This window comes from Schistocerca americana, chromosome 4, assembly GCF_021461395.2.
Source record: "Schistocerca americana isolate TAMUIC-IGC-003095 chromosome 4, iqSchAmer2.1, whole genome shotgun sequence".
Lineage (NCBI taxonomy): Eukaryota > Metazoa > Arthropoda > Insecta > Orthoptera > Acrididae > Schistocerca > Schistocerca americana.
The window spans coordinates 610503664-610524306 of record NC_060122.1 but is presented as its reverse complement, the minus strand read 5'-3'; the positions used below and the strand labels follow the sequence as shown (position 1 = coordinate 610524306).

General features: G+C 36.6%; 1 protein-coding gene across 1 annotated transcript in view; it reads left to right on the top strand.

Moving 5' to 3' along the window:
* Positions 1 to 19637, top strand: part of LOC124613650 (mucin-2-like) — a 160026-nt gene extending 140389 nt beyond the window's left edge. The window contains exons 10-11 of the mRNA XM_047142364.1: positions 7410 to 7583; positions 16783 to 19637. Of these exons, the coding sequence (XP_046998320.1) occupies positions 7410 to 7583; positions 16783 to 16944 (336 nt within the window). The 3' untranslated portion in view covers positions 16945 to 19637. The remainder of the gene's footprint in view (positions 1 to 7409; positions 7584 to 16782) is intronic.
* Positions 19638 to 20643: the final 1006 nt, after the last annotated feature.

Genomic DNA, 20643 nt, shown 5'->3' with positions numbered 1-20643 from the left:
CACACATAATAATATGACAGCTTGTTAAATATGCTTGTAAAATTATATGAGGATATCAAATGAAATATTTAAACATACAGACCCAACTAATTACTCACAGTTATGTAGACGAGATAACCCGTAATGGGTTTGCTGTTCATTGTTACTGCCTCTACCATCTGTCTGCCTGACTGTATGTGTAAATATGCTCAAAAATCTCTATATTCCATGGATCAGTTTGCTAACGATCAACCTACCTTGAAATTAATAATTATTCAAGATGAAGTACACAGGGTGACTCAAAATACCATTAACATTTGAACATGCACTAATTCATGGAATAATGTGGACAGAGAGGTAAAACTTGACACAGGTACCTGAAATGACATGAGGTTTTATTGAAACCAAAAATGAGTGCAAACATCAGCCAACAGGTGTCACTGGACATGCCAATTACTGGGTGCAAGGTACACTGGTATGGTACAAAATTGCACCATCCCTAGACTGGCTGATAAACACATGCGGGTAGGGATGACTTTTATGCAGGCTGGCACTCCACCCCACATTGCTACATGTGTAGAAAATCTCTTGAGCACATTGTTTGGTGAGCATCACGTGCTGAGCCACCACTTCCACCATGCTTCACCTCCCAGGCCCTCAGACCTCAATCTGTGTGATGATTGGTTGTGAATTACCTGAAATTGCAAGTCTGCTGCAATCATCCAACAACATCAGGGATGTAAAAGACAACACCTGACAGCAGTTTCCATCATACCTACTAATATGCTGTAGAGTACTGTTCTCGGCATTTTTCCTCAAATACAGGTATTGTTGATGAATGATGGCTGACATGCTGATCATTTATTATAAGGAAAATTGTCTTTGCTAAAAATCAGTTGTTATGCTCATTACTGCTTTTGTATCATATGACTTCCATCTGTGGGTCACTTTTTTTTTCCCAAGAAAGTGTGCCAATATTATCTCTCTACCTACATTATTGCATGAAGTACTGAACTTTCAAATGTTAACATACTTTTGGGTCACTCTGTAAATTAACCTTCACTGATGTGAAGAATAAAAACCAGGGATTGGAATGAGTACCTCAACAACTGGTGAATAATTTGTGGGTTACTTCAGGGTTGTCCTTTTCTAGGGTATTAGTAGGGTCCCATGGGAATCCCTAATAATTCAAAACCAAATTACAAAAAAATTATCTTACTAATCATTGCTTCTATAAAGTAACTACGTACATTTTGTGGTAAAAAGGATCAGAAACCAACTTTGCAATAAAAGGTATTCTTACACTTTTCTCACATTCAAAATGGCTCTCATTGGATGAAAAGTTGCACTCATAAACAGTGTGTGTGATAATGACCTGAAGGATAACGTGGCAAATCCAGCAATGGAAATCAAAGCAAAGAACATTCCACTGCAATCATTTTGTTGCTCTCAAAGAATTCACACTCGTATATTACAGACTGTATTGTTCTGACTATTCACAATCTAAATTTCAAGAACTGGAATGAGGCATGTACGTTGTGGTACACATGAAGAAGATAATTACTTTGCCACCGACCAGCATCTACTAAAAACAGTGTACACTTGTGGAAGGAAAAACCAAAAGAATTTTCTGAATTTGTGAAGCAACAAACACAGTGGCAGAAAAAGAAATATGTTTTGTATTTAAAAATTCTGTTGCTGGTAAAGGTACTTCAAATAAAAGTAGCAGTTACGATTTAAATCTAGCCATTACTGCTACTTCCAAAAAAACCTGATATTCTGCACTAAACAAATTGTTACATTCAATCCTGGATTTTCCGTTGTTTGAAACAAACTCCTCAAATGCGGCATTGGGACAATCTCATTGAAAATAAATCCAAGCCTGAAGCTTTAATAGTTAAAAGAGTTATTGACATCATCATCATCATCATCATCATCTCAGCCTTTTCCCATGTCAGGTAGGGTCGGCATTGCTTTGCTGGATCCTTCTCTTCCATAAATGCCTATCCAGTGCTTCTTCTCTGAGCCTCCTTTCTCCTGTAGGTCTCCTGCTACCTTGTCTTTCCATCTCAGTTTTGGTCTTCCTCTTCTTCTTGATCCTTCGATTCCTAGGTCTTCAACTCTTCTCCTCACATAGTACTCCCCTCTTCTCTGCACATGTTATTGACATAATTACTATTATTGTTTATAGTAAATTGTAACAACTGAACCCATTAAAAAAGTCACACCCGTTATACACCAGATGAGAGAAGACAATGCCTGCAATATAACGAACAGATTATTTTTCCAATTAAATAAATAAATATGTTGTAAACAATTTAGCTTATTTAAGTTATCAGTGCCATAACTATGGACTCCTCCACAGAGTCCTCCTTAATATTCCAATAACTTTCAACATGTGTTGAATTGTAGTTGTGATTTATAAAATAGGTCAAGTTAGTGTTTTGATTAGAGTGCCAAAAGTGGCAATTTCTTTGTTTGGTATTTCTTTAAAATTGTAAAATGATGTATAACAGTTTCTTAAGAGATTGGAAATGACTGCAACGATTTTCGTATGTTCTATCGCACATAATTAAGTGAAACTGTCATGAAAATTATGAATGATGGTCAGGATTAATGTATCTGCAGTGAATCAAGGAGTGGTCATGTAACTGAACCTTTAAATAACTGTGTGGGGCAGAGCTCACAGTCTTTTGCTTGTCATCTTGCATCTGAAATGTTGGTGAGGTATTTTGTCTGGTACTGGTAATGCTGTGGGCAGTGTGTATACTGCGAATGTTATTCGTGTACCGGGACTTGTTCATTGTAATTTAGCACATGTTGCTGGGTATTACTGCTGCTTCTGCAGAAAGTAATACAAAATTTACTCTGGTGATATATACTGTTCAATTATTCAATGTGTTATTAGTTTCTGGCCACCATTCACATATATTATGCTTCTCTAAAAAAATAATTAAAAGTGATTTACATAAATCTTAAAACAATTCTGTTTTGGGATTTATATAATATTAAAATCATTCTGTTTCAAGCAATGTTATTATCCTTCACGATTTTGACCAACAGATCCAACCTCAGTACATGTTTTATTAAATTATTTACTAATGTATCACTGCTAATACAAGGCTTTAGTATTAACATTGTTATGTTGTGTTGTTGGGCTAAAGAGCAATGGTGTATGGCCACCCCCTATTGATGTTAGTGAGCCACACTCAAAGTTAATGGCCATACATTGCCCACACTCTGGAGAACCGTTGAAAACATTATACTACCACGCAATGCTGTGTTCCAAACATACATTCTCAGTAATTTCTCCCTGAAATTAAGGCCTATGTTTGATACTAGTGGACTTGTCTTGGCCAGGAATGCCTTTTTTGCCTATCTAGTCTGCTTTTGATGCCCTCCTTGCTTTGTCCCTCATGGGTTATTTTGCTTCCAAGATATCAGAATTCCCTTACTTTTTCTGCTTTGTGTTCACCAATTTTGGTGTTAAGTTTCTTGCTATTCTCATTACTGCTACTTCTAATTCCTTTTGTCTTTCTCCTGTTTACTGTCAACCCATAATCTGTACTCATGAGACTGTTTATTCAATTCTACAGATCCTGTTACCCTTCTTCGATTTGACTCGGACAGCAATGTCATCAGTGAATCTCATCAACCTTTCAGTCTGAATTTTATTCTCATTCTTGAACGTTTCTTGTACTACCATCATTGCATTTTCAGTGCATAGATTGATCAGCAGGCTGAAACACTTCATCCCTGCCTTAAACTTTTTAATCCATGCACTTCATTCCTGGTCTTTTAGTCTTATTGTTTCCTCTTGGTTCTTGTACATATTGTATATTACCCATCTTTCCCTACAGCTTATTCCTTCTTTCTCAGAATTTTTGACACCTTGCACCAATTTACATTGTCAAACACTTTTTCTAGGTTGACAGGTCCTATGAGTGTGTCTTGATTTTGATTTAGTCTTGCTTCCATTATCAAGCACAGCTTCAGAACTGCTTCTCTGGTAACTTTACTGTTCTTGAAGCCAAGCTGATAGTCATATAATAGATCCTCAATTTCCTTTTCCACTCTTCTTTATATTACACTTGCCAGTAGCTTGAATACATGAGCTGTTAAACTGACTGTGCGTCAGTACTTGCACTTATCTGCCCTTTCTATCTTTAGAATTGTAGGGATGATATTTTTCTGGGAGTGTGATGCTACATTGCTTGTCTCATGGGTTCTACATGAGGCATGAATGTCTATGTAAATCCAGGTCACATTGAGAATAGAGCACTACATACCAAATACAAGAGTCTTGGAGCAGTGGATAATGCTTAAAAATTAGCAGAGCATTTACATCTGCAGCACAAACATGTGCTGTAATGGTAGATGTGAGTTATTCAAAACCTGAGCTGCAATATTCAACAGCAGAATTTTTGGCCTACCTACTATGCAATGCTTCCTCTGTATGGTAATGTTTGTGTTTTCTGTACCATTATTTATATTGCACCCAAGAATTCTTAATATTGGATGAATTTTGGTGATAAGGGACTTAGATGGTAATTAGGATGAAGCTCATTAAAGCACTAATGGGAAATTCAAATGGGAGATGACATGTTGTTAGGAAGAATAACTACTAACCACCACATACAACTGTATACACTTCTAGAGAGACCAGGCATCATCTGGGAGGTGAACAGTGACCATATGAATCAAAATTGTGAACTAACCACAACTCACACACAATTTCCATTACTACTGGTTCCACACATCATTCCGAGCATCTTCAGAAACTACTAGTAGCCACTGTCCACACATTAAATGTATCTGATTCCATACAGCACCAATACCAGACATCATTCATTTTGTACACTTTCTTTGGTTTCAGTAGAATGCCATGTCATTTCATCCATGCATGTCAATTTTTACACTTCCATCTACATTATTCCGTGAAATATTGAATTTTGAACTGAAGTGTCTTACACTGGTGTTGTACACAGCCAGATACATTTTATATTTGTTTGATAGCTATTAAAAGTTACTGAAAATGCTCACATCTGACAAGTAAAACTGGTAATAAAGGAAGTTGTATGCAACTTTTGGCTGCTCCACACTTTTACCTCATTCTGTTATATGATACTGTATCCATCATGGAGCAATTCATCAATTTGCCACATTTGGCACTCCAGTCGAAACACTAACTTGACCTATTTTATAAATCACAACTACAATTTAATACATGTTGAAAGTTATTGGAACCTAAAGGAAAGGAACTCATGCTGATAAGATCATTTGTGTCTCTGTGGAGGAGTCCAAAGTTATGGCACTGATAACTTAAATAAGCTAAATTGTTTATAACATATTTATTTATTTAATTGGAAAAATAATCTGTTCGTTATATTGCAGGCATTGTCTTCTCTCATCTGGTGTATAATGGGTGTGACTTTTTTAATGGGTTCAGTTGTTACAATTTACTATAAACAATAATAGTAATTATGTCAATAACATGTGCAGAGAAGAGGGGAGTACTATGTGAGGAGAAGAGTTGAAGACCTAGGAATCAGAGGATCAAGGGGAAGAGGAAGACCAAAACTGAGATGGAAAGACAAGGTAGCAGGAAACCTACAGGAAAAAGGAGGCTCAGAGAAGAAGCACTGGATAGGCATTTATGGAAGAGAAGGATCCAGCAAAGCAATGCCGACCCTACCTGACATGGGAAAAGGCTGAGATGATGATGATGATGATGATGATGATGATGAACATGATCATGATGATCATGATGATGGTGATGTCAATAACTCTTTAACTATTAAAGCTTCAGGCTTGAATTTATTTTCAATGAGCTTGTCCCACTGCAGCAGTTCCAAAACTGTCATTGGTTTTTCTCTAGCATGCTTGTAATAAGTTTTAATGTAATTTCATTAAAATCATATTAGTGGTGAAGCCACAGGTCCCTCCACATTACCTCATCCCATGACCATGTCACCAGAATGCACTGCTCTTCCTGCCAGGAAAAGTCCAGTGACCAATGGGCCTCACAGGTTGCTAGGCATCTTTGCTTCCACTCAGCTCACCTGTCACTGCCCTCTGACATTTAGCTGCCCCAACGAACGTTCACACTGGCCCACAGCCGAACTGTCAGATTCACTCCATCTTACAGCAGTCAAACCAGCTGCTAGTAATGTCACACTAGTGAATAACAGAGAGTGAGAAAACTGGAACAGAAGAGACGAGATGTGTTGCTACTGAAGCAAGTTGAAAATTAGGTGGACTGGTAAAATATGGAATGAGGAGGTTTTCTACAGAATCAGCAAAGAAGGTAACATATGGAAAATGCTGAGAAGAAGAAGGGACAGGATGATAGGACATATGTTTAGAAATCAGAAAATAGTTTCCATGGTACTAGAGGGAACTGCAGGGGATAAAAACTGTAGGGGAAGACAGAGACTGGAATAATGTTGTTGTTGTTGTTGTGGTCTTCAGTCTAGAGACTGCTTTGATGCAGCTGTCAATGCCACTCTATCATGTGCAAGCTTCTTTATCTCCCAGTACCTACTGCAACCTACATCCTTCTGAATCTGCTTAGTGTATTCATCTTTTGGTCTCCCTCTACTTTTTTTACCCTCCACACATCCCTCCAATACCAAACTGGTGAGCCCTTGATGCCTAAGAATGTGTCTTACCAACTGATCCCTTCTTCTAGTCAAGTTGCACCACAAGTTCCTCTTCTCCCCAATTCTATTCAGTTCCTCCTCATTAGTTATGTGATCTATCCATCTAATCTTCAGCATTACTCTGTAGTACCACATTTCAAAATCTTCTATTCTTTTCTTGTCTAAACTATTTATTGTCCATGTTTCACTTCCATACATGGGCACATTCCATGCAAATTATTTCAGAAAGCGCTTCCTGACACTGAAAATCTCTATTCAATGTTAACAAATTTCTCTTCTTCAGAAACACTTTTCTTGTCACAGTCAGTCTATATTTTAAATCCTCTCTCTTTTGACCATCATCAGTTATTTTGCTCCACAAATAGCAAAACTCATCTACTACTTTAAGTGACTAATTTCTTAATATAATCCCCTCAGCATTGCCTGATTTAATTTGACTATCCTCATTTTGCTTTTGTTAATGTTCATCTTATGAGACTTGAATATATTCAACAAATAATTGAGGACATAGGATGTTAGCACAAGAGAGGAATTGATGGTGGGCCACATAAAAGCAGTCAGAAGACTGATGACTCAAAAAGGAAATTCAAATATTGTCAGTCATTGTTAATTTATGATTAGAGCTTTTTTTTTTGTTTGTGTTTTTACTTTTGTTTACCAGGAGATATCTTAGAAATTAGTGACTGAAGAAATTTTGTGTCAGTTGAATCCATATATCTACCAGTACATGATTTTCACTTCTTCTGAACTTTATTGATATATTTTCAGCTTGTGAACCGCCATAAGAACAACAAAAAGAGACAACCTACACCTTTAACAGAAGATATGTTGAATGAATTAAACAAAAACCATATGGGTGGCCTTGATAATTTTGGAGCAGAAGATCTCTATAATATGGAAGATGTATGGAATGACAAACCATATGATAAACCACCAAAGAAGGTAACAATATTTACTAAAAAATTAAAGCTTGTTATTAGGTAAGCTTTTGTGTTTCTATTTGCAAAATCACATTATCTGAACCACTTAATTACTCATAATCCCACACCCCATTTTCAAACATAAATTTTTAAGAGGTGTGTGTGGGGGCGGGGGGGGGGGGGACTCTGTCTTGTCTTACGAAATAGTCTTGAACACTCAAAACATTAAAATTCAGAACATACTTGTCCTGTTATCATCTGCAATAATGAACAAGTTTTCACTTAAACTGTAACCATATAAGATACAGTATGGCACAAGTAGTGCAAGGAGATGGGTCCACCCTCTGATGGAGAAGGCACACGTAAGTGAAATATATTCAATACAAACATAGGACAGGAGAATTTTCTCTCTTCTGTACAGATACAAGGGTGTAGCTTTGTTGAAGTTGTCATAGAAGAACGCTCATAGACTTCTAACCAGTCAAGCACCAAGCAGAAAACCAATGCCTTACCCTGCTGTTTTGAATATGTAAGGCTAACAGAACAAAAATTTGTTGATTAGGACAACTGTACAGCAAGGGAAAATATTTACAATGTCCTAGTTATCCTCTGTGTGTATAGCCTTGAAATCATGGGGCTTATTTAAAATTTAAGCTCAAAACTGAATGTGGTGTATGTGTCTAGATTTACTCTGGTGAATTTAAAACTCCCTGGACATTCATAACAGTGGGATCCACCCCTACCCCTATCTGCTCTAAACCACAGATAAAACCTTTGTAACTATTGATTCTAAGTCTATTATATTCTGCATTTGCCCACATCATGAGCTGCCTGCTTAATTTGTCAGTGAACTACTTGAAAACTGACGTTTGCTTATAGAACAGGTATATTAACTGAGGACACCAACTCAGTCATGCCAGTCACTGCAAGACAACAGCTCAACTTCTGTACAAGTAGTTCCAAGCAAAGAGATTTTACTTGATTTGCGAAATATTCATATCATGCAGTTTTAAACACATAATAATGATACAGAGGAACTAGAAACAATCATTAATGGTCACACATTAAACAAAATTAGACGTGAAAAATTTATTGGTGTTCAAGTAAATTATAAACTAAAGTGGAAGAAAACGTACTGACAAGGATTGTAAGAAATTTGCTAAAGTTTGGTTACGCAATAAATTACACAAATCTAAAGATCATGAATCAAACTGAATATTTGAGTCATTATAATTATGAATAACTTAACCTTTAACTACTATGGATGATCTCTCAGGCTACTACATTTTTTTGTCTTTTGATATTTCACGCTCCCCAGCAAGATGAAGTACACTCTTCTGCATACCATCCTATTGGATGACAGGCTACAAATGCCAGAAATATGGCATTGTTGTTTGCAATTTGTTTATTTTGGACCTTGAGAGGTCTCACAGGTGTACCATAGTGTTTGCGAGTTGTGTTTTTGTTGAATTTTACCATTTCTCCTTGGTGAGGAAAGCTAGACCTTCAATGCAATGTTGTCTTTGCAAGACGGATGTGGGCATTCAAGAATATCTCAGTGAATTCTCAGATGAAGGCTCTGTTGACAGTAATGATGACCCTGACTTTGATTCAGAGAAAGAAACTGAAAGTCATGAAGATGTGATGGATGATGTCAATGGAGAAGCATACTTCTTTGCTAAGAACAGAAAGAAAAAAATGGAGAAAACAGAAGCCGCTAATGTAAGAACAAGGCAACTAAACATTGTCTTACAGCTACCTGAACTGCAACAAATTCTTAAAAGTCTTGTAGAAAACTTTCTATTTTGGAGATATGATCCTAGCCTTTTGTTTTCCTTATTTGAAGTGGAAAACAAGGTATCCTTGTCAATAGTGTGGCACTTTGATTAGGTTTGAGAATTGTAGGAGGGTCTGTGTGCAATGCATGAAGGCTGAAAGCAATTAGAATTTGATTCATGGCCTTGGAAGAATACATAAGGTAATTACTATCTTCTTGATTTTTAAAACAAAAATTTGGCAAAATTTCTCCCTAGATAGAATAATGGGGTATAATAATTGCTCTAATGCTAAAATGATGAGTAGTAAACTCAGAGCTGATTCCAAATACAGTTTGTCATAACTGAAATGTGTTTTCCTACAGTTATGTAGTGAATCTGTAATACTGTCTTCCTGACGATAATCTGTGAGTGGTTAGAGAGGTAACTATCTGCTGTTATTTTAGTAATACATAAAGTAAAAATAAAATTGCAAATTCTGCTGTGTTTTAGTTTTCAAACTGTTTTAAATTCTGCATTGCTGCGCAGTGTAGGATCCTTACCAGATAGGACTAACAGAGTATATCGAAAAAGTTCAAAGAAGGGCAGCACATTTTGTATTATCACAAAATATGGGAGAAAGTGTCACTGAAATGATACAGGATTTGGACTGGACATCATTAAAAGAAAGGCGTTTTTTGTTGCGATGGAATCTTCTCACAAAACTCCAATCATCAACTTTCTCCTCCAAATGTGAAAATATTTTGTTGACACTGACCTACATAGGGAGAAATGATCACCATGATAAAATAAGGGAAATCAGAGCTTGTACAGAAAGATATAGGTGTTCATGTTTTCTGTACGCTATACTAGATTGGAATAATAGAGAATTGTGAAGGTGGTTCGATGAACCTTCTGCCAGGCACTTAAATATGATTTGCACAGTATCCATGTAGATGTAGCTGTAGATGTTTAAAAAATGCAAATTTCCATAAAGTCTGTTTTCAAGACGTGTAACGAACAACAGGAAGTCATGAAAATATATATTCATCAAAACAGGGGTTTTATACAAAAAATAAAATAAAAAGGCGGTCTGAGAGACCTCTCCATAGTAATTGTGTTCCTGTCAACATCCGTAGTAGCTGAGGGTTAAGTTGATCACATAGAAATGTAACAGGAAAAGCTACCTAAAGACTGCAATTTATTGGCAGAATACTTAGAGGATGTAACAGGTTTACTAAATAGACTGCCTACACTACTCTTGTCTGCCCTCTTCTGGAGTACTGTTTCACACAGTGAGATCCATATCAGATAGGATTGATGGAGGGCATTGAAAAAGTTCAAAGAAGGGCAGCTAGTTTTGAATTATCATGAAATAGGGGAGAGAGTGCCACAGATATGATATGTGAGTTTGTGTGGCAATCACTAAACAAAGGTGCTTTATGTTGCAGCAGGATCTTTTCATGAAGTTTCAGTCACCAACTTTCTCCTCTGAATGTGAAAATATTTTGTTGGTGCCCACCTACATAGGGAGAAATGATAATTGTAATAAAATAAAAGAAATTAAAGCTTTCACAGAAAAATTTAAGTATTCATTTTTCCCTCATGCTGTTCAAGAGAGGAACAGTAGAGAAATAGCTTGAAGGTGGTTCGGTGAACACTCTACCAGGCAGTTAATTGTGGATTACAGAGCAGTCATGTAGACGTATATGCAGATGAAGTCAATCAAAGAACTAAGTACAGTGTACTTTTCTTTCCAAATTATCTGAACTAGGTAGCAGTGAAAGAGATACCTGGGATAGTATTGTCAGTTCTCTCAGTCAGTGCCTCCCCCACTTCTTTACCTGCCAATGAGAAGTCTTTCATTGAGTCCACAACTAAGTGCACACTGTTGAGTCAGTGTCAGCAAGCCATGGCTGCTACACATATAGCATCATAATAAGCAACAACTACTAGGTCCTATTGTTGACATAATTTACATGGCGACTGTCCATAATTTAGTTTGCCACCAGCCTGGCTTTGTCACCGAATTGCTTTTGATCATTTGCATATGTGTTCACTATATGGAAGTGTTGTATGTTTGCTGAGAGAGCTTTGATTTTCATTGCATATTTCTAGTCTTGTTTATGACTAAAAGTGGCTGTTATAAGACACATGGGATTAAATGAACAGTATCATCTGCAATACATACGAATTTTTTCGTGACATTGAAGACAATCTCAGAAGAAATAAAATTTTGTTGGCACTACAGGCAAGAACACTGAGGACCTGTGGTGTTTCACCCCGAACAGTGCAGAGAATAACATGTGCAGAAGCACAGGGGAAGGAAATCTGAATTCGAGATACATGGTTCATTCTCCAAGAAAGGATATTAGCAGAGGAAGAGTTGTCAGTGATTTGTACAATTTCTAATCGGAGATCGTTTGTCGTAATGTAATTAAATTTCACAGTCATGCTTCATATTTCATATAACAAAAAGTGACAGATGTCTTATGCAACAAGACTGGTTTAGCAGGGGGCTACCACTCAACTGGCAATATTTTAAAATGTTTGGGATTTTGATACAGAAAATGCAGCGAAGGAAGATGCATTCTGATGTAGATACCATACTGTAGCAATAGACCCACTTCTACAAGAAAAATACACTACACTACATCAAGAAAGAAAATATTCCTTGCCCTATTATTCATCTTGCTGAGATCTGACAATCAAAATAGTGCCAGGAAGCACATCTAAAGACAAACGTGGCTTGAAAGTGCTGACTGGGAAAGGCAACAGACATTTTTATGTCATATAGCATCAGCAGAAAATGGATTCATTAAATATACAAACTGATATTTATGTTCAGCAAATCTAGTGATTGTCATTAGGAAATGAGTAGAGATGTGGTGAACATTGCTTCTTTTTTATTTTTTATTAAATGATTTAGAGGAGAGTTGTGTCATCATCATGTATAATGACAGTGATGTTTCAAAGAATGAGTAAAAAAGTCATAATTCAAACACAATGAAGGGAGAAATTGTGCAGTAGCTAGAAGAGAAAAATATTTCATGTTAGAGCTACTGTACTCACTCACAGGCATTGGAGGAAGTCAGGTGACATAAGCACCTTTACAGTCAATTTGAACTTGACTAAATATCATCCATAATGGCAAAAAGGTTTTAAGGCTTCTCCCTTAACAATGCCAATACAACCCAATAGAAAATAAGAAAATGTGCAAGTAGATGACTTTCTTAGTTCTCCAGAAGATGATAATTAAGAAACAGTAACTTAGATTAACTGCTATGTTTTTTTTTTTTTCTTCTCTTGACTCAAACTTGTGAACACAGTTTCCTCTCACCACTGCCTTTCATGTCCGCTTCCTCTTTTCCTCTCATTATACCAACAATTTTTCAAAATGCCTGTTCATTTTATTTCCAGGGAGCAGGGGTTAAATGTAACATGCATATCTCATGAACACTTAAATGTCAATATAATGAAAAATGAAACTGATTTGTACATTGACAAAAGAATAACAACAGTGTATTTTGCTACAATATGATTCATAATTCATGCAAAAATACATCTGAACAGGCCTCCATTTTACAGCAGTGCCTTAAACAGATTTGTCGATACATCATTCTGCAGCCATAATTGTTTGAAACAACTCATTATCTGCTTTTGACTGTAAAATCTTTATTTCAGATTGCTGTTTGGTCAAACACTTAACTTCCAAGCAAGCACTTTATAATGTGTTGGGCATGGCAATCGGCCATCGGCCATCTCATAGCCATGCCAGATAGCACCGTTGATATTATTGTTGGATGACAAAGTTTATTGAGTTTATTTCAACATGGATCTTCTGACAACTAAGGTCTACCAGTGAGAACATGAGTGTGCAAAGTTTACAGAACAGTTGGAAAAGGGAAAAGGGGGGGAATGACTTCCATACTTGTCCCTCCAGTCACCACTTCCACTGCTCCATAGTATATTTACTTTGTATGCTTTTGATACTAGTTATTTTATAGAAGTATTTCCTGGAACAATGCAACTAGTAATGAAAGTATTTATCATGCCAAAGAATGCAATAAGACTACAGTGTAAAATACATAATGAAACATTTTGAAGATTCCTCATACAGGGCTATTACAAATGATTGAAGTGATTTCATAAATTCACTGTAGCTCCATTCAATGACATATGGTCACGACACACTACAGATGCATAGAAAAACTCATAAAGTTTTGTTCAGCTGAAGCCGCACTTCAGGTTTCTGCCGCCAGAGCACTCGAGAGCGCAGTGAGACAAAATGGCGACAGGAGCCGAGAAAGCGTATGTCGTGCTTGAAATGCACTCACATCAGTCAGTCATAACAGTGCAACGACACTTCAGGACGAAATTCAACAAAGATCCACCAACTGCTAACTCCATTCGGCGATGGTATGTGCAGTTTAAAGCTTCTGAATGCCTCTGTAAGGGGAAATCAACGGGTCGGCCTGCAGTGAGCGAAGAAACGGTTGAACGCGTGCGGGCAAGTTTCAAGCGTAGCCCGCGGAAGTCGATGAATAAAGCAAGCAGGGAGCTAAACGTACCACAGCCGACGGTTTGGAAAATCTTATGGAAAAGGCTAAAGCAGAAGCCTTACCGTTTACAATTGCTATAAGTCCTGACACCCGAAGACAAAGTCAAACGCTTTGAATTTTCGGCGCGGTTGCAACAGCTCATGGAAGAGGATGCGTTCAGTGCGAAACTTGTTTTCAGTGATGAAGCAACATTTTTTCTTAATGGTGAAGTGAACAGACACAATGTGCGAAATCCTCACGCATTCGTGCAGCAAGTTCGCAATTCACCAAAAGTTAACGTGTTTTGTGCAATCTCACGGTTTAAAGTTTACGGCCCCTTTTTCTTCTGCGAAAAAAACGTTACAGGACACGTGTATCTGGACATGCTGGAAAATTGGCTCATGCCACAACTGGAGACCGACAGCACCGACTTCATCTTTCAACAGGATGGTGCTCCACCGCACTTCCATCATGATGTTCGGCATTTCTTAAACAGGAGATTGGAAAACAGATGGATCGGTCATGGTGGAGATCATGATCAGCAATTCATTTCATGGCCTCCACGCTCTCCTGACTTAACCCCATGTGATTTCTTTCTGTGGGGTTATGTGAAAGATTCAGTGTTTAAACCTCCTCTACCAAGAAACGTGCCAGAAATGCGAGCTCGCATCAACGATGCTTTCGAACTCATTGATGGGGACATGCAGCGCCGAGTGTGGGAGGAACTTGATTATCGGCTTGATGTCTGCTGAATCACTAAAGGGGCACATATCGAACATTTGTGAATGCCTAAAAAAACTTTTTGAGTTTTTGTATGTGTGTGCAAAGTATTGTAAAAATATCTCAAATAATAAAGTTATTGTAGAGCTGTGAAATCGCTTCAATCATTTGTAATAACCCTGTAGTATTCCAAGATTTTTTATCAGCACTTTTGAATAATCATGAAAACTACTTTTTAATTAACAGCAACATATAAAATTAAAACATGATCAAAAACAAAGCCCATGACGTCTTTTGTTCCACACATAAGATTTAGAAGAATATTACTTGTACTATCTGATAAAAAATGTCTGAACACCTGCTAGTAGGCATTAATATGAGGTTTGTCCACCATCTACCTTTATGATGGCTTGAACTCTGCTGGAGATACTTTCAGTGAGATGTCTGTGGACAACTGGCAGCCATTATTCCTCAAGAGACAAAATCAGAGAAGGTAGTGATGTTGGACACCAGGATCTGGAGTGAAGTCAATATTCTGACTCATCCCAAAGGTGTCCTACTGGTTTCAGGTCAGGCCACTGGGCAGGCCATGACAGGATGCATTGTAATGCCGTACAAATAGTTATTGACTATGCACTGCCCCTCTACTGTATGCAGTGCACAATGCTGTAAAATGTGTTCACATCCTTCCACATTTAACATTTTCTTAAGCACAATAAGGGGATCGTTCCCTAACCACAAAAAGCAGCCCCAAACACTAACACCGCATTTGCTGTAATTCATTACAGCAAATGTAACAATAAATGATGACAGGAATTTGCAAAAGCCAAATCCTTTTATCTGGTTGCTACAGGATGTAGTATGATTCATTACTCCAAACCACTTGTTTCCAGTCTTCCACTCGCCAGTGACGTCACTCTTCACACCACCTCAAGTGACGCTTATCATTGACTACAGAAACTTGTTACTTATGAGAAGTTGCTCGACCATTGTACACATTTTTTTTATAACTCCCTATGCATAGTCATTGTGCTAGGTGGGCTACTTATAGCACTTTGGAGCTCATTTGATTTTTTTTACAACCATCCTCTGAAATGCTTGACAGTCTTTGTCCCAGTACATGAGGCTTCATGTTCTCATTTCACAGTCACATCACCAGCAGTCAGCTTGGGCAACTTTAGATGGGTAGAAATGCCCCTGATGGATCTGATTCTCAGATCCATGCACATGATCAAAATCACTGAGCTCTTCTGTTGTTACAACTTCTCTGCTTAAAACACAATACTTTCTGCCTCCTTTTACATGGGTGGGTCTGCCTCTTGTGACATCTAGTGGTCAATTCTGCATTACAAAGGTGTGTCAGATACTTTTGATCACATAGTATAGTCTAATAAAACAGTCTTGAACATGGTACCTGCAGGCAAAGCCAAGAAATTGGGACTCTAAGCAGATTAAAAAGTCAATTAAATGCAACAGTTATCAGCCTTTCTTACAACTTACCTATCTAGGCTTGGGAGACTGAAAATCACTGACAGTAGCATAATAGTGCTTGCTGTAGTACTCTGGCATCCATTCTCACAGTATTCAGGCAGCTGTTATGTTATCCACTGCATCTGTGTCCTAACGTAAGTCTTCTAAGAGGGGCAGAAGCTATGACAGTTGTGAAGGGTTGACCGTCATATTAAGACTATAATCAAACAGTTTCCCGTTCATCCCATAATGTATGACTATGCTCTTGAATTTACACATCCAGTCAGCTCTATTTCCCCATTAGAGTCCTTCATACAAAATGTCTTCAGAGTGTGCTATTCAAAACTTGTTCACTCACTTTTTTTACTAATTTTTCATAACTATCCTTAAACTATTAATAAACTGTGATAAGCATATGTGCATAGGATTACATGAAAAAATGCAGATCAAAGTATAGGAAGATATGTAACTTTACTCTGTACATGAATCTGTTTGTCACATGATATAAGGAAGCTATAGTAAAATTCATCAAACGTAGTTGTGTGTTCTAAATTATCCTTAAAACTCCAGAGTGTAGTGATGATTCCAACAGCTGTGCTCAGTTGCATGACACTTCCATCATGAATAAGTTTCGTGGTTGATCATTGAAGTTCAAGTTTGACTAGTAATAATATTCCACTGTATAACATCTGTTTGTAAATTTAAGGATTACATTCAATAACCTTTTGGATTACAGCGTTCATCAGCTTCACTTCAAGAAAACAGCATGGCAAACCTTTATGATAGCTGGCGCTCTGAGTGGAATGGATACTACTACAATGCATATTATGGAAATGGTAATGGATCTAGTACCAGTGGGTATGCACGAAGGAGGTCTGACTATGACACAAATTTCTGAAGTAAGCAATCTGTGGCCACACAAGCATACCAGGATCATCTGTCTGATAGTCCTTAGAAAAGAGAAAAATCTGTGTTGTTCAGTGTTTCAGGAATTACTTATTTCTATAAACTGTAAATAATATATGTAAGTCTGATATTTGGAAATGTGTGTCCACATTCTAATTTCTCTAGTCAGGTGACAAAATGGAGTCCATAGATATTTAACAAGCAACAGGAAACTGTGATAAATTTTATGTGGCCATGCTTAAATCATGACAGCAACTACAGCTGTACAAATAAATGTCGAGGAGGACTACAATTAGCTCAATGTTGTGATAACTGTAAGCAGATCTGATAGTTGCACACACAATTTTATTCATGAATAAGAGGTTTTATCCTCATTACAAATTATATTTATCCAGGCGAATTTCTCCATTATTGTCCTCTGTGAAATGTGTCCCAATAGAGAAGCTGCCTAATCTTTGTTGAAAATCTTGTTTTCAATTTAAGATTTTGTATCTAGTAATCAAACTTAATATATAGTAAATCACTTCCAAGTAATACTCCCTGTAACTTCAATTGTACTGTTTGTCCAGAACAGATATTTATGTTAAGTAACAGGAATGATTCAATGGCTGCAGTCAAAATGCCATATACTTTTAACAGTGCTACATGTTGTGAAAATCAACAAAATGACATAAGTCATGAACGTTTCTGCTCATTTGATAGGAAGCTGTAAGCTGAATGCCAATTGAGAAATATTTTGTTACTGGTAGTAGTCAGCTGATAACACTATGGACTGATAGAATGCACAAAAAGATCTGAAATTAATCACTATTTAGGGTCTAGCGTTCTTGAACAAATCCAACCAAAAATCTGTAAAAGTATGATGACTTCCTACAGTGAAATATTTTCTTAACTGATGTATGTTTAAATGGGCCTAGAAACTCTTCATCTGCTGGCTTTATTTATACATAAATTTACAGTGCAGAGTAGAATATTTTAATTCTGAAGAAGCAACTTAAAAATTAAATAAAAGCTATGAGAGGAATAAATATTTTTGTATAATAGACTCAATTGATACACTCAAGAATTCAGCATAGTTTTCAGTAGTAGTAATCGTTCATGACTAGTGTTACATGATTTAAGAGAATAGTTCTTTACATAGGTACAAGGTGCTCTCAAAATTATCACACCAACAAATATGACATAATGTGCTAATAATGTACAAAGCCCTCCACAAGCTTGCCTAAAATTCTTGAAAAGACCTTTTGTGAGAGCATTACAGGAAAATGTAAGGTGAGAGACTAACAAAAGAATGGAATTTTAACAAACATACTTGGTAAATCTTACAAAACACCAACCAAAAGTGTCAGTTTCATTAAAAACCTTTTAGCATAAATATTTATTGTGATATTGCAAACAGGTGCAAGCTTTAACTTAGGTTTCTGCTGTAACTAAATTTTCAGAATTACTAGATTTATTTTGTCATAGACATAAATAATTGACTTTCTGTTCATTGAGCACCTGAAATTCCTGTCCATACTGAATAATCAGGCTGAGGGAAGACTCAACAATAAGTTATGATATTGGTACATTACATATACTGTGGTACTTCTACTGACATGTATTTCTCTCCTTTGGAGCATACTAAGCAATGAACATCTTACTTCATTAATATTTTCTTGTAAATATTAGTGGAGTTATGCTCCTTGAGCAAGAAATTTTGTGATATTTGATGTCTAGGTGCTCACCTAGCCTTCATCAACTGCTGCAAATAAAAATCAGTGCACTGCCATGGAGCTAGACCATCTCCAAATTCCAAATTAATCCATTCACTCTAGGCAAATTTAAAAGGGAAGTAGCAACTGCTACAATAGCACAAAATCTGAGTTAGCCCAGTATTCCCCGTGCAGATCTTTTATGCTTGCATATATGAATCATGAATGATTTCTCTTTGCTGTGTTGTAACATGATGTGAGCTAGCACCCTTGAGTATACTGTTTACATATCTTTTTAAATTAAACTGTTCAAGCTTGTCAATAAATGTGCTGAAATGGAGATGATGGTCTTGGCCATTTTCATAGTGTTTTCTCAACCACCTCCCCTTTCCCCCCACTTCCCACTTGTGTACTTTTTCTAATAATAATAACCATGGCAGTTTTATGACCAGTGACTCCACCCATTGCCATCCAGTTTAAATATTTATGCTTCTGGAGGCCTGGTGCCTGGAACAGCCACTACTCTTGCCAGGTGACATGACCATTCCTAATGGAATTTCAATGAAGCTTTGCACATAGGCCAAGAATTTGTAATCACAAAGGATGTTCACTATATTTTGAGTACTATAGGCTCTTCATATGGTGAACTAAACGTCAGCAACTGCATAAATGTGTAAAAGAGAGGGAGAAATAAGCTAAAAAACTAATATCATTCCCTGAAACACTTTTTGCATTTCCAGAAATATTTTGATCATTAATTTCTTAGAATTTGTTCACAAAAAATTACTAATAAATTTATTATTTACATCTGTTTTACAAACAATCTGTACATGTTTGCCACATGAAACAATATTATTGTTACATGTATACATGTGTGTGTGAGTGCATGTGTGTGTGTGTATATTATATATAAATCTGTACAAAGTCAAGTTTAAAATATTTTGTATATACTGTACTTCATTGACCAATAAACAGAGTGAATGTTTAAAAATTGTATCAATTTATTCTCATTTCACATAATGCTCACAATTTCCTCCTACATCCATAAAAAGATACATTAACAATTTTCAGTGGTACATTTCTTTTGTAAGAAATTAGCTTTTAGTTGTATGTAGACTGCCTTCTTATTAATTAATTACAACACTGCAAATGGGAAACAAAAAGGTTTTCCACAACTATGCTTTAGCTGGTATCACACTGAAGTACTGGTCATTAAGAGTTGTTGGGAAGGAGACTTTTCTGATGTCTTCAGATTTCCGGAATTTTAATGAATGAAAAACACCATCTGTATAAATATTTTTTATTGATGATGAACAGTTTCAATCTGATTAGACTACCATCTTCATATGATGGAACAGTCTTGCTACTACTGTCAAACCACACCTCGTGGCACCAGATCAAAAACAGTCATCATTAACAAATGAAGTAGTGATCCAGACACTGTTCTTCATTCACTATGCCGATGGAGATAACACTTCCGTGAGATACGTCTTTAATTACCACAATGTTCTGTAAGTGTACTACTAGCGAGACAATAGATAAAGGGAAAGAGGGTAGACACCACAGAAAAAATGGTGTTTGAAATTTATTCATAATTATGAATAAATTTTTTAATATTAACACAGCTGCAAATTGTCACCACCACCATCCCTTCAAACATGCATGCATGCCTGAAGGAACTGACATTGTAAAATAAAAACTGTGTTATCATAAAATTTTCAGTTTTTTAAAGAGTTTATTAATCAGGGGAAAGACAGAAAACAGTTTTGATTTGCTTTTTATCTGATCCTGTTAGATTGCAAAACTGAGCAAGGCATATTTTTAAGAAATGGTGCATAATTAAGTACAATATATAATCATTTATAATTCAAGAAATATTCTTCAGTTGTTCTTCAGTTTGTAGGTAATCAAGTACAAATAAGTGAGCCAGTCTACTTACTGGTCTAACTAGAAAGTATTTGCTTAGTTCTGAAGTGAATTTTTTTGAATGAGTTTTA